Below are 13,152 nucleotides of genomic sequence, written 5' to 3' on the forward strand. Positions count from 1 at the left end.
TGGACCCAACTTTGGGCTGCTTGGCTCCCTGAGCTGCAGGATTCAACCCATGGCACTTACAGGAGTTCCTCCAGGATGCCTGGTTCTGAGTCATCTCTCTTTTCATATACTGATCACCATCCACCTTTCTCTAGAATGAGCTGTGTCATCAGAGGTCACAGAGGGGGATGCCTGTTGCGGGTGGAGGAAAGGGACCTATAGCAAACTGCAAGGCATGTGCCCTATTTAGTGGTTGATAAGCAGAAATGCAGGCCCAGTGTGGCTACACCTTCCAATTTCTCAAGAAAAGTCAGAAATCTAAATTCTTACGTGAAATTTCACCATTTTTAAAGTTGACAACAAATGTTCACCATGCCTGGGGGCCAGATCTTGGTTTGGGCATCCTCAGGTGACACAGAGGGAAGCTTCCAGGTGAAGATGGCCATCAAGCTCTAGTGCCCTCACACCCTGGTCCTGAAAATGACAGAACCGAGGATAAGAAATCACAGTTAGAGCTAATTGTGCAAGTCATGTGTTTCCCCATAAGCTTGGGCCCTCCTAATTGGCAGGGAGGGGCCTGGGGCATCGGGTCCTGCCCAACCAAGGCCAGTCCCAAACCCTGGCCACACAGCCCTGGGGCAGGGTGAAGAAGAAGATCCAAAGGGACAGTGGTCACTCTCTGGGCAGGTGCGGCAAAAGTCTGGGGTCACACAGGAGAGAGGTTTGGACGGACACATGCCTGGGAGGCGGTTCCCAGGGCGGCCTGCGGAGGGCAGGTCACTGTGGGAGGGACCCCAGGTGGGACAGTGGCTCCAGGCAGTTGCAGGATCAGGACCGCTGGAGGAGGCGGTCTAGCTGGGGTTGGGCTTCCACGGCAACTTGCTCCAGGCTGGAGACGGATGCCTTGGCTGCTGAGTTGGAAAAAGTGGGCAGGGTGCAGAGCGGCTGTTTCAGGTGGGCCTGGGGGAAGGCAAAGGCCAGGAGGCTAGAGCACCACTGGGAGTCAGGACAGGTGAGGGGAGCAACCTTACTTCAGCTCCAGGAGGGTGCCCAGGTCTAGGTGGGGGAGGCAGTGCTCAGAGGCTGCAACGGAGGGGTGGGGAGGCGGTCGGAGGGGAACAAGGTCTTTAGGCAGAGAGGAGTTGGGGGCTGAGGGAGCCTTGCCTCTCGGCCAGGGCAAGAGTTGATCTTTGGGGTAGCCCCTGCAGCGCATGCACCCTCCTACAAAACCCTCTCCGGGTCAGCCCCAGGGCGCACGGAGGGTGAGGCGGCCCCTTGTGCCGCAGGGCTGACGGGTCGGACCTGAGCACCCCGAGGACTCTTTGCGTGGGTCTGCTCCTCCCAGGTTGTGTGCCATGAGGACGCGGGGCGCGCCGAGAGTGGCCGGCGGTGGGGCTCCCCTGGCCCGGCCCGCGGCGCTTCTCTGCCGTCGCCTCGGGGTGTCTCTGCTTCGCTGCGAGCCGGGATCCGCGGCGGCGGCGGCGCAAGGAGGGGAGCGGGCGGCGGCGGCGGCCGCCGCCGCGCCAAGAAGCGCCGGGTCACCGCAGGCTGAGGCGCCCGCCGTCCCCGCCCTCCCCCTCGCTCGTCTTCTCCCTCCCTCCCGCTCCCTCGCTCGCTCGCTCCTTCCCTCTCCCCGCCTCCCCTCCGCGCTCCCCCGCCCTCCCCTCCGCGCCTCGCCTCCTCCGCCCCGCGCCCTGCGGTGCTGCAGCTGCGGGCGGCTCCAGCTGCCCCCAGATGTGGGCTGGGCGGCGCGCGGGGAACTTTCGCGCCGGCTGCGAGTGCGGGGCCCCGGCTGCGGTCCGGCTGCCATGGATCCGCCGGCGGGAGCCGCTCGCCGCCTGCTCTGCCCTGCGCTGCTGCTGCTGCTGCTGCTGCTGCCGCCGCTCCTGCTGCCGCCGCCGCCCGCGGACGCCCGGCTCGCCGCCACCGCCGACCCCCCAGGTAGGTGCGGCCGGGCCCCCGGCGCCCGCGACCCTCTCGGCCGGGCCCCGCCCCGCGTGCCCCGCCGCCCCCTCCCCAGGCGTGGTCCAGCCGGACTTGGGCAAACTCCGTGCGCCCCGCCCGGGGCCAAGTTGGCCAACTTCGGGGCCGGGTTGGTCGCGCAGGGGGCGCCCCGCGGCGCACCCAGGCGCCTTGGGTCTGGGGGACCCTCGGACCACTCGCGGCTCCTGGGACGCCGAGCGAGGAGACCAAGGGCCGGGACAGCCCCGCGGCGGAGAGCGCAGCGCCAGCCCCAGCGGGTCCGGGGGAGCCAGGGCGAGGCGGCGCCCAGGCTCGCGTCTGGGGAGGCTCGGGAAGAGCCGGGTGCCGAGCGCGCCGCCTTGGGCCCTGAGGATTGGCTGGGGCGCCTCGGAGGGGATCCCTAAAGATCCGAGGGACCCTGCTCCACCCCTCCCTGCCCTCGGGCGCGCGGGAAGGGGGGCTGGCAGTGGGCTAACCGGGAGCAGGACGCGGAGGAGAGGCCGCCCGTGCCCGGAGGGACCGAGTCTTCGGCGCTCCGGAGGCGAGTGGTGAGGGCGCTCGGGCGGGGGTGGGGGGACGCCGAGGAGTAGCGGCGCACGGGTAGGGAGCCAACCGGGAATGGCTTCGGAGCAGTCCCATGTCCTGCCAAGGACGGTAGGTTCAAGGGGCAGGGGACGCTCTGACGGGGCCATCCTCTGGGGAACTGTGAGGAGCCCGCAGAGCCCCAACCCGGAACGGGGCAGGGGGCAGAGCTCTTGGCTGGGAGGGTCCCACAGAGGGACGGCTTAGGGGCGGCGGGGCTCCCGAGTGCTGGCCCTGTGAATGCCCCTTCCCGGTTGGAAGGAGGCCGGGGAGGTGCTGGCTAGTTTCTGGGGGTTGCCTGGCAGAATGCCCTTCTCTTCTCAGTGGGGGGCTGGGGATGGGGCTGGGGGGATGCGGGGCTTGGCGGCGGAACTCTGGGCTCCGAGGTCTTGCGGGCCTAACGCCCCTTCCCATTGCAGGCGGGCCCCTGGGGCACAGAGCGGAGCGCATCCTGGCGGTGCCGGTGCGCACTGACGCCCAGGGCCGCTTGGTGTCCCACGTGGTGTCAGCGGCAACGGCCCAGGCAGGGGTACGGGCCCGCAGGGCCGCCCCCGTCCAGACCCCGGGCTTCCCTGGAGGCAGCGAGGAGGACCCTGGCGGCCGCCTGTTCTACAATGTCACGGTCTTCGGCCGAGACCTGCACCTGCGGCTGCGGCCCAACGCCCGCCTTGTGGCGCCCGGGGCCACGGTGGAGTGGCAGGGCGAGTCTGGCGCCACGCGCGTGGAGCCCCTGCTCGGGACTTGCCTCTACGTCGGAGACGTGGCCGGCCTGGCTGAAACCTCCTCTGTGGCGCTCAGCAACTGCGATGGGCTGGTGAGTACGCGCTTGTCTCGCTGCATTCTGTCCACTGCCCTTGCCCGGGCTTCGGAAGCCGTTACCTGGGAGTCCCCTGGGAGGGCAAAGCCAGCGCTGAGGACCTTTCCCACACTCCTGTGCCTAGGGACCACGGGGCACGGGGTTGGCTGAAGGCAAGTTATTTTGATTGGTCTGAGAGGGGTGATTTATGCAGGGGGAGCGCCAGGATTTCCAAAGTACTTAACAAGTAGCCCAGTGTGCATCTCCCTTATACACGCCTGCACGGGTCCTCCTCTTGCATCCGGGTGCGGGTATATCTCTGTGAGCGTGTGCATCTGCACATGTGTTTTGGAATGTTGGTGTGTACTTGTATCTGGGTACCTGTGCACCTGTGTGATGTGAATGTGCCATTGTATGTCTCGTGCATGTGTGTATCTGTAGGTTTTTGCTCATTCGTGTGTCAGACTGTCTGTTGAGTGTGTATCCCTGTGCATTTTAGCATGTATGATGTGTGTGTCGGGGGCACGTGTGCTGGCAGTCAGTCTTCTTGTTTCTGTGTGTGCAAGTGGTGCCAGCCCAGGGAATGGGCAATTGTGCTGAAATGCCCAGTTATCCCTCTGCCCCTTGGCTGACCAGGAGCTACTGATTTTTATGCTGTGGTTTCCTGTTGAACTTCAGCTTGTTATATGAAAAGTCAGTTTCCTCTATTTTGAGCCAAGGGGAGCATTTGGAAATGCAGGCTCTGGTGCCCATGGGCAGCCCCTGAAGGACAGGAGAGAGGTGGGGGGGGGTCCCTCCTGGGACTGCCTGGGCCACCAGTGTGACTGGAGCCCTGGGGAGTTCTGCTTCCAGGGACCGGGAGGGACCATGGCTTGGCATAAGGGGACCTCTGAGGAAGGCTGGATCGATGCTCAGGGAGAAGGCTGACATTGGCGGTGCTCTCTCTGGCCACCCGGGGGCCTGGCACACGGCAGAAGCCACTGCAGTTTTCTATTTTGGATTGGGTGTGTGGTGGTCAGGCCGGCTGTGTTGGCCAGACATCTGAAGCCGCCCACCGTGGATCCCGTCTAATTGATGCTCAGGGCACTCCTGTGCCAAGTGAGGGCCGGCTCTCCCAGCCCTGCTGGCCCCAGAGCTCTCCGTCCTTAGTCCTTAGCCTTGTCCTGCCGGCTGCAGAGCCGGCAATTACACTAGAGCCCCACAACCGCGGGTGTTCTTTTTATGGAGACACAGGAAATGTCACTTGTTGCTTTGGAAAATCACTGCCTTTGGCTGGATTTAGTTAGAACCCGGGCGTATTGCAAACAACTATAAATGTCCTTGGAGGAACTGGGTTAACATGGTGCAGCCCTTTCTAGCCCCATCATCTCTGAGAACATCCTAGGTCTCATAGGTGTGTCTCTTTACGCTGGAGGTGAATTTCCTAAATAAAAGGGAATCCGTGTTGGGGACTCCAGGGGTGGAGTGCATGGGGGTGTTGACACAGATGGTGGGTCAGCTCCTGTGTACTGATTAATTCCTGGTGGAGAGCATTTCAGGGGCCTTTTTCACTGTATCCTTCATTCATCTGTTCATTTGGTGATTCATTTCTTCAGCCAGCACCTCCTAGTGTGTTTGTCCCCTGTGCTGGTGCCCTCCTAGGGCTCACATGCTCAGGGCGGCTGATGTGCAGAAGGGCACTGTGGCCAGGGCTTTGAGAGTGTGCTCCTTGGGGGCCACTGGAACAGTGGGTTGCCAGTGGGCAAAGTGCAAGTTGTCAATTGTAGCAGAGGGCAGAGCATGTGGAGAGGTAGCGGGTGTGCATCTGCTTGGTCAGGACAGGCATGGTGCGATGCCACACATCCTGGATACACACCAGTAGGGGTGCAAGACAGAGCTGGAAGAGGGTCTGGAGCTTGCCTGAGTGGCCTTGAATGCTTTCGGTGAAAAATGGCCTTGAGACAGTGGGGCGGCACCATTAGCTCTTGTTTTCTTTCTTTCTTTTCGGTGTGTGTGTCTGTTCTGATTTTACACCAGTTAACTCCTTAACCCTTTAAGTTCCTCTCTTCATCAGTGAAAGGCCCGCTGACTGAGGGCCTGGGGCTTTACGCATCATGCTCTGGTCCTCACAGCGACCCTGCTGGGGAGGGGGCCGCATCCTTGGTTTACAGCTGGGCTGGTGAGGCTGTGGGAAGTTGAGGGACTTGCCCAAGGCCACACAGCTCGTGATGGCAGGAGTCTGGCTTGATTCTGCCCAGCCCCTTCTGCCAGGGTGCTCCCAAGTCTGGGCAGGTGGAAGACACTGAGGAGTGGTAACAGGAGCCATTAATTCCTGGCATTCCCTCTTAATAGGCCTTATGTGGACAAAGGCGTCTTATCCTCCCAGCAAGCCAGGCCCTTAGCCACTGTGCCACACAGCGCCCCTTCCCCTGCAGCTCCTGCTCTTCCCTCGGAGACAGCGGAACACACAGAGCAGGTGTGTTAGGCTGTGCTGTGCATGCAGACCCCTGGGGATCTTGTTAAAATGCAGGTTCTGATTCAGCAGGTCTGGGGTGGGGCCCAAGGGTCTGCGGTTCTGGTGCGCTCCCAGGCTGAGGCTCCAGAGCCTCACAGTGCCCTTTGGGAAGCACGGCTCTCTAGCCCCATTCCTGCAGGCTTGCACATGTTGCTGTGAGCACGTGCCGTTCTGTGGATGACTGGTGTGGGAAATGCTGTGCCTTGCCTTCAGCCTGGGAGATTCAAGGGGGCCCACGGAGACCTCTGAGAAGTTCTGTAACAAAGAAACCTCATGAACTCTGTGTAATCCAGCACTTCCCACCCACATGGGACCATGGAACCCCTTCTTTGCCGACATGTAGAGCCAGCTTTCCTGGAAGATGCATGGAGAAACCATGGGCCAGGAGCACAGCAGGCAGCGTAAGCCTGGGGGATTAGATGGGACACACCTCTCTGAGGAGCCACAGGCTGCTTCAGGCCCATTGTCCTGCCCCTGGCCTGGGACACACATTTGCTCATCTACTTGCCTGGCCCTGAGTTTGTTTTTCTGATTTAAAAGAAGGCAGTAGTAGCTTTGCTTACTGTGGACAGCAGTACAAGGGGATTCTTATGTCACTGCATCAGTCAGGATCAGAAAACTCAAGTCGGATTAGTTTAAACAGAAACAGGAAGTTATTAGCTCGCATCATGGTAAGTCTTCAGGCATGGCTGGATCCAGGAGCTCCCACCAGCTCATTAGGACCCTTGCTGTCTCTTGCCTCTGTTTTCCTGTGTTTTTGTTTCCTGTATTCTCAGGTGGAGTCCTTTTATGGTGAGTCAAGGGGCCCCAGCAGTGCCAGGCAGACATCTTTTTCTGATAATTCTAGCTGAGTCCTGGGTATCTCTCAGCTCAAGCTGGGGTCAGATGCTCCCATGAGAACCAGGACATGGGGATCTGCAGAATCTCATAATGAAGAGTACAAGAGGTGCTTCTCCCCGAAATGATATGAGACTGAGGCCCTGGGCCTGCCAAGGTGCAAACTCTGTTAAAGGCAGGTGGAGGCGCAGACTCAAGACCTGCTGCGTTTAGACGAGCTTCATGAGACGTGCCCTGCACGCTTCCTCGACAGAGGCCGGCGGAGGGGAGGTGCCGGGTTTCTTACAGCCGCCAGACAGAAGTTGTCCCTGATGTTCCCGGGGAAAGGTGAAAGTTTGCCTATTTCATGAATATAATGCTTAACCAAGGATTCTTGTCCATCGTGTTGCTACAACAGAGTTCTCTAGTACCTCCAAGGCCACAGCATAGGTGTGATGATTTCACATCACTTTTATTTGCAGATTAAAATCCCAATGAGAAGCCGTCGGCATTGACAGTAACAGCAGCTAGTCACCGTTGGCGGTGCCCCTGCTTTGTGCCACCTGGGCTTGTTTCCTCCCCGCGGTCCTCTCTGGCCTATATCTGATGTTATCCCCTTTCTACAAATGAGTAAACTGAGGCTCCAAAAGCTGAGTGAGCCAGCTCCCAGCCTCACGGCCAGTATTTGAACGCATGTCTGTCTGATTCCAAGACCATGCTCACTATATTTTGTTGCCTTTTCTGCACACCAACAAAAAAAGAATACAAATGAAGAAATGCATTTCTTTCAAACATTTCCTACCTCTTCTGTCTGACTCCTGGAGGCCATCTCAGCCTTTGTCAGTGTGAATGAGTGGGAGCTGGGAGCAGACCTGCTGGCCTGGGGGCTTCCTGACCCACTGCCGACCTGCCCTGGGCCGCAGTGCCTTGCAGGCTGCCTGAGTCCTCATGGCTGGGCCAGGGCAGCGGGGACTCCAGGAGGACCGAAGCGCCCTGCCCCACTGCCGCCTCCCCCTCTGTGCAGCTCTGGTGACCTCTCTCGGCCCGGCACCTCTGACCAGGCAGGGCCCGTGGTCGAAGCCTCCCCTGGCTGGGCAGTGGGAAGGGTGTGGCCTCTGAGGTCTGGTCCCAGCCTGTGGCCTGAGGGGGGCAGTGTACACCCTTCCCTGGGGGCTTGGTCTGAGCCCCCCTGACTCAGTGAGGTAAACCCCCCTTGTATGGCTGAGTGTCAGAGAGGCCCAAGGGCTGCTTACTTGCAGGCTGGGGCTCCCCTGCTAGGCCGCTATCCTGGTCAGGCACCCACTCTGTCCAGTCTTGACGGGCATTAAAAGTCACTAAGGACCACAGAGAGAAGTCATTTGCTGGCCCAAGGGACTGAGATGAGTTTCATTTTTCTTAGCAAGGCTGCTACCTTTGAGGCCACATCCTGGACCCCGCGGGCTCAGGTGCTAGCTGCAGCAGGCCGGTCTGTGGGGCTGGGGTGGGGGTGCCTGAGACTTGCAGCTGTCCTTGTAGGGTCTTCCTTCCTCCCACCGTGTCTTGGCACTGCCTGGAAGGCAGCGAGGGGGTCTCAGGAACACTGAAGAGGGGCTGCAGGAACTTCCGGGTTCCTTAGATGTCGGGGCTCCTCAGGTCAGAGGAGCAGAGGCATCTGCTTGACCCCTGCTCTTGTCAGTCTCAGGCAAGCTGCCTGAGGTGGTCTCAGCATCCTTCATGGCTTATTACTCTCCTTGTTGTTTAAGACTCATTCAGTTTAAGGGACAGAAAATCCGCTTACAATGAATAAAACAAACAAGGGACGTCATGGTCCCAGTAATCTTGTTGTCCGGAGGAGTGCCAGCTTCAGGCATGGCTGGATCCAAGGGCTCAGTGCTGATGTCAGAACATGCTCTCTGATTTTCAGCTCTGCCACTCTCTATGTTTATCTCAAGATGGGTCTCCCAATGTGGGGGCCACTGGCAGCTTCTGGCTCAGCTTGTTTTCTGCAGTGGAAATCTCTCAGAAATGGAGAGCACTCCTTTCTGGATGGTTCCTACTAGAGTCCTGTGGAGGGCTCTGATGGGCCCTGCTTAGGTTACAGGCCCATCTTTAAAGCTGTGATATGGGCCTGACCCGAGTCTCTTGCCCACTTTTGGGGTTGAGGGTGAGAGTCAGACTCCCAAACTCTGGAATGGATTGGGATTCTATCCTAAAAGCAGGAGGAAGGACGAGCGTGCCTGGCAGATGAAAATGGCTGCCACCACACTCCACCCAGAGTCCCGTTTCCAGTCCAGATCTCCTCCTGGGCTCCAGACTGGCCTTCCCAGCTACCTCGGGACTCCTTCCCCAGGCGACCTCACGCTTCTGAAATGGGACGCTGGTCTCTCCATTCTCCTCCAGACCTCACCCTTCACCTGGGCGGGAGTCCCAGGATCCCCCCCTGACCCCCACATCCAGCCAGCCACCATCCCAGACTTCTCTGGACTTCATCCCGGGGCGCATCTCTCCACCACGCCTGACTCCAAGCCCGTCTTTGCTCCTGTGTTTCCTCTCTTCCCCACAGGCTCCAAATTAGTCTCTCCTCAGCAACGCTGTCCCCACACAGCAGCCAGAGTGATTTCTATAAACCACACATTAAATCATGTCTCTCCTTTGCTTAAGACCTTTCAATCGTTCTTATTGCTCTGAAAAGAAAAATCCAAACCCACTGGACTGACATTCAAGGTCCCTCATGACCTGGCTCGGTGGCCTCCAGCTTTGTGTGTCACTGTGTCCCCCTCACGCCTGCACTCTGGTCACACCGAGCTTTTAGTTCTTCCAACACTGGACACTCCCAGTGCAGGGCCTTTGCGCAGGCTGTGCCCTGGGGGGGACCCCTCTTATCCCCCTGTCTTTGCCTGGCTTGCTCTGTAGGTCTCAGCTAACCGGCATGTCATTCAGGAAGCCCCCCAGATGTCCACAGGCTGTGTTGCACCCTGTCCTTCTTGGTAACTTGTACCTGGCTGTGTCCACAGGGCTCAGCTCTGGCTGAGCAGAGCTCTGCTGGGGGCCGTGAGATGAGAGCCTGGGGGCGGGGGCCAGAAGCCCAGGCAGGGCAGGGTGGGGGATTCACCCTGGAGACGCTGGGCCGCCTCTCCTCAGCTGCTGACCCCAGAATGCCCACACTTGGTGGGGTAGGCCCCTGGACAGTGGCTGGGAGCTCGGTCTCCTTTCCTGCAGGAAAGCTCTTGGGCACACAGGGTTTGTACAGTTTTCCTGCCCCCACCCTCTTGGGGTTCATGAAACCCAAGTTGAAAACTCCTGGTCTAAATCAAGCTAAGTGAGGGAGGGAAGCCCCCTCGGCCTGTATGGGGATGGGTTGGGTGGGGGTGAGGAGACCTTGGGCTGGGCTCCGGCAAGTCACATTGTGACCTTAGGCAAATTCTCCTGCCAAGAGCCTCAGTTTGTTCACGGGGAAAGTGGGGGCTGGAGTCAACTGTTTCTGCGATCTTCCAGGGCAACTCCAGGTGTCTTAGGGGCCTGATGGGGACCAGACACAAGCAAGGGGACAGGGTTGGTGGAGGGAGGGGTGGGGGCCCTGGCGAGCCTGTGCCTCACCTCTCTTGATAGACGGCTGCCCCTAGGGAGTGTGGGCTCCTTGCTGTTGGACTCTGCACTGTTTCTGCAGAGAAGCTGCGTCTCTGAGTCTGTTGACATCATGTGGGCAAGCAAGCCCAGTGTGAAGACCCTGTGTGGGCCCTTCGGTCCCCTGAAGGGGCCTCCAGAGGCATAAGCGGGAGTGTTGGGAACTGTGCTGGCAGCATGACCATTAGAGGGGCCAGGGTCCCCTGCAGGCAAGGGCTGTCCTGGGAACTACCAAGAGCCCAGCTCTCCTTCCTCATGCCACCCCACGTGCCCTCGGGGGCATCCACAGCCTCCTGGCCTGCCTCACCACCTCTTCTCACTGGGGTTATTTGGTGGGAGGGAAGGGGATTCCCAGGGGCTCTTCTCTCCCGGGGTGGGGGAGGCATGTGCACTGGCCGGTGGCCGCCACTATGGAGGCTGACTTGTCAGGAGTTTGTGCTCGATGTGGCAGAGCAGCAGCCAGCAGCCCACCACCTGTCTCATGGCGGCCCCTCAGAATGGTGTAGGCGCATCCGTGGTCTGAAACCCAGACTCATCTGGCTTCAGCAAGTAAGACATCTGAAGGCGCTTAGAGGAGTCAGAATCACAGAGACAGGCGGCAGAGTGGGGCTCCCCGGGGCGCGGGGAGCCGGGCTGGGGAGTTCGTGTGTGATGGGCACAGAGTTTCAGTTTTACAAGAAGAAAAGAGTTCTGGAGACGGATGGTGGTGATGGTTGCACAACATTATGAGTATTGTTAATACCACTAAACTGCACACTTACACATGGTTAAGGTGGTAGATTTGATACTGTGTGTACTTTACCACACACACACACACACACACACACACACAAGGCATCAGAGGACTCGTGGGATTGGGTGGAGTGGTGTCCTTGAACCCCGCCGGCTCAGCCCCATCCCTTCTGTGTGTCTCCGCTTCCTGGGGGCCCAGCGGCTGCAGCTGCCCCCACACCCAGGCCCCCAAGCACAGCTGGGTGCAAAAGGGAAGCGGTCTGTTTTTCGGAGGTTCCTGCCACGTTCCTGAGCTTCACTCTGATTGGATGGTCTTAGGTCACAGGGCTTTCCCATAGCCAATCACTGTGGCCCAGGAATGCCCTGTGCTGATTGGCTCTGGCGTGAGTCACGTGCTCCACCCCTGACCTGGAATGATGCTGGGGGAGCGGAGGGTTGCTGGGACCACCCGGGAAAGCTGGGCCCTGGCTCTCCACGGCCGGTCTGCTCTGCGCCTAAGGACTCCAGCAGCCAGTGCTGTCCTTCAAGAGGAGGCGTCAGGGGATCACCATCTACACCGGCTGCCTCTGCTGCCACAGGTAGCCAGTCCCTGCAATCGTCCTGTGAGCCAGCCACTGTTGTCCTCGTTGTACAGATGAGGAAACCGAAGCTTCCGTGAGATATGCGCATCCTTGGGGCTCTCCTTGTGGGGACCCTCTCCCCTTGGAATCCTCTAGGGGAGGGCAGTGGAGCCGACTCAGCCCTAATGAAGGCCAGCACAGTTGGTCACCCCTCTCTGAGCCTGCGCCCAAGAAGCTAGCTCTTCCTGGGCCTCTGCTGTCACCTTGCCGCCCCTGCCCTGCACGCTGGCCATGTGCATTTCTGGCACTGGCTGTGGAGTGTAACATTCCTGGCACTGGTTGCACATTCAGGTATTGGCAGGTTTCAGGCTCCTCCTGTCCCCCAGCCCGCAGCCTCGGCTGCCTCTTCCCCTGTGTCCCAAGCACTTAGTGAGTGAAGAGTGACGCCAAGTGTCAGCTGGGAGGTGGGGAAGGCTGGGTCCTCACCAAGGCCTGCTGTGAGGACCACAAATGCCACAGCAGGCATGAGCAGAGAAGTCATGGAAGGGCTCATCTGCTCTGAGCCATGGGGACACTCCCCATGACCTGTGTGTCCACTCAGCATAGAAGCTGGCTTTGCTGTGTGGTGGCCTGAGCTGTGGCCTGGGTCTCCCCACTCTGGTCTCCAGGATCCATTGGAGCAAGAGTGTGTAGGGCCCCTCCTGGGACGCAGGGTCTGTACTGGCCAGCAGACACATCCTTCATTACCTGCATTGCTCTCCCCTGCTTGGGCAGCCTGGGGGTTCTGTGCTGCTGCCAGAACACAGCAGGCTGCTGGATGTATGTGAACATAGGTGCTGGTTTGTGTGCCTGCGCATGTCTATGTGGAAATGTGTGCATGTGTGCACGTGCATGCATATCTGCATGAGTGTGATGTGAGTATGTGCATGAGTTTGCAAATGTGTGTCTGTGTGTAGCTGTGTGTGTGTTCCCATCTGAGCATGTGTATCCGAGTGTAAGTGTGCATGTGTTGTGTGTGTTCTTGACAGGGGTTTCCTGCAGGAGGGGAATGAGGCGGGCTGGAGGGACTGAGGGGAGAGGAAGACTGCAGCCCCCTGGATCTGGCGCTGCTTGGACGCCCCCCGCTGGCAGGCGCTCCGGGGTGGGGCGGGAGGGCCAGGTGGAGCCTCTTGGTCTGCTGCGGATGTTTCATATTAAATGTCAGCTGTCCGCCGGGTCTGCGGTGCTGCCATTAATATGGAGAAGTTCTTCCCGGGCCTAGGGCTGGCTCCGCGGGCTCCTCCATGAATTTCAATCACGCTGCTCGTCTACTCCAGAGCCTGTGGAGTGGGGTGCACAGGTCCTGCTCAGAGGCAGAGGAAGCCTCGCTCCCAGGACGAAGGCCCGAGAGGCCAGGCGGGCTTGGTGCTGCTGCGCCCGGCTCTGTACGTTTCAGGGATTCCCAGGCAGACCTGAACGCTGCGCCTGGGGGGTGCTGAGGCTGCTGTGCCATGTGACGAGCCTGGGCAAGGGCTGCATCTCCGCTGCACCTCAGTTCTTCAGACTGCGAAGGGAGATCTATCCACACCCACCTCACTGGGCCGTGGAAGGATGGGGGCACGACAGGCACTGGGCCCAGGCCCGGGGTT

The 13,152-nt window shown here is 59.7% G+C and overlaps 1 protein-coding gene across 2 annotated transcripts in view; it reads left to right on the forward strand.

Moving 5' to 3' along the window:
- The first annotated feature begins 1,597 nt into the window (after window positions 1-1,597).
- Window positions 1,598-13,152, forward strand: part of ADAMTS2 (ADAM metallopeptidase with thrombospondin type 1 motif 2) — a 216,608-nt gene continuing 205,053 nt past the window's right edge. Inside the window, exons 1-2 of one of the 2 annotated variants that reach the window (XM_070516920.1) lie at window positions 1,598-1,920; window positions 2,943-3,337. In XM_070516920.1, coding sequence (XP_070373021.1) covers window positions 1,788-1,920; window positions 2,943-3,337 — 528 coding nt within the window. In that variant the 5' untranslated portion in view covers window positions 1,598-1,787. The remainder of the gene's footprint in view (window positions 1,921-2,942; window positions 3,338-13,152) is intronic. The other variant, XM_044777535.2, reaches the window with a different exon arrangement.

Source organism: Equus asinus, chromosome 9 (genome assembly GCF_041296235.1).
Source record: "Equus asinus isolate D_3611 breed Donkey chromosome 9, EquAss-T2T_v2, whole genome shotgun sequence".
In the NCBI taxonomy this organism is placed as follows: Eukaryota; Metazoa; Chordata; class Mammalia; order Perissodactyla; family Equidae; genus Equus; species Equus asinus.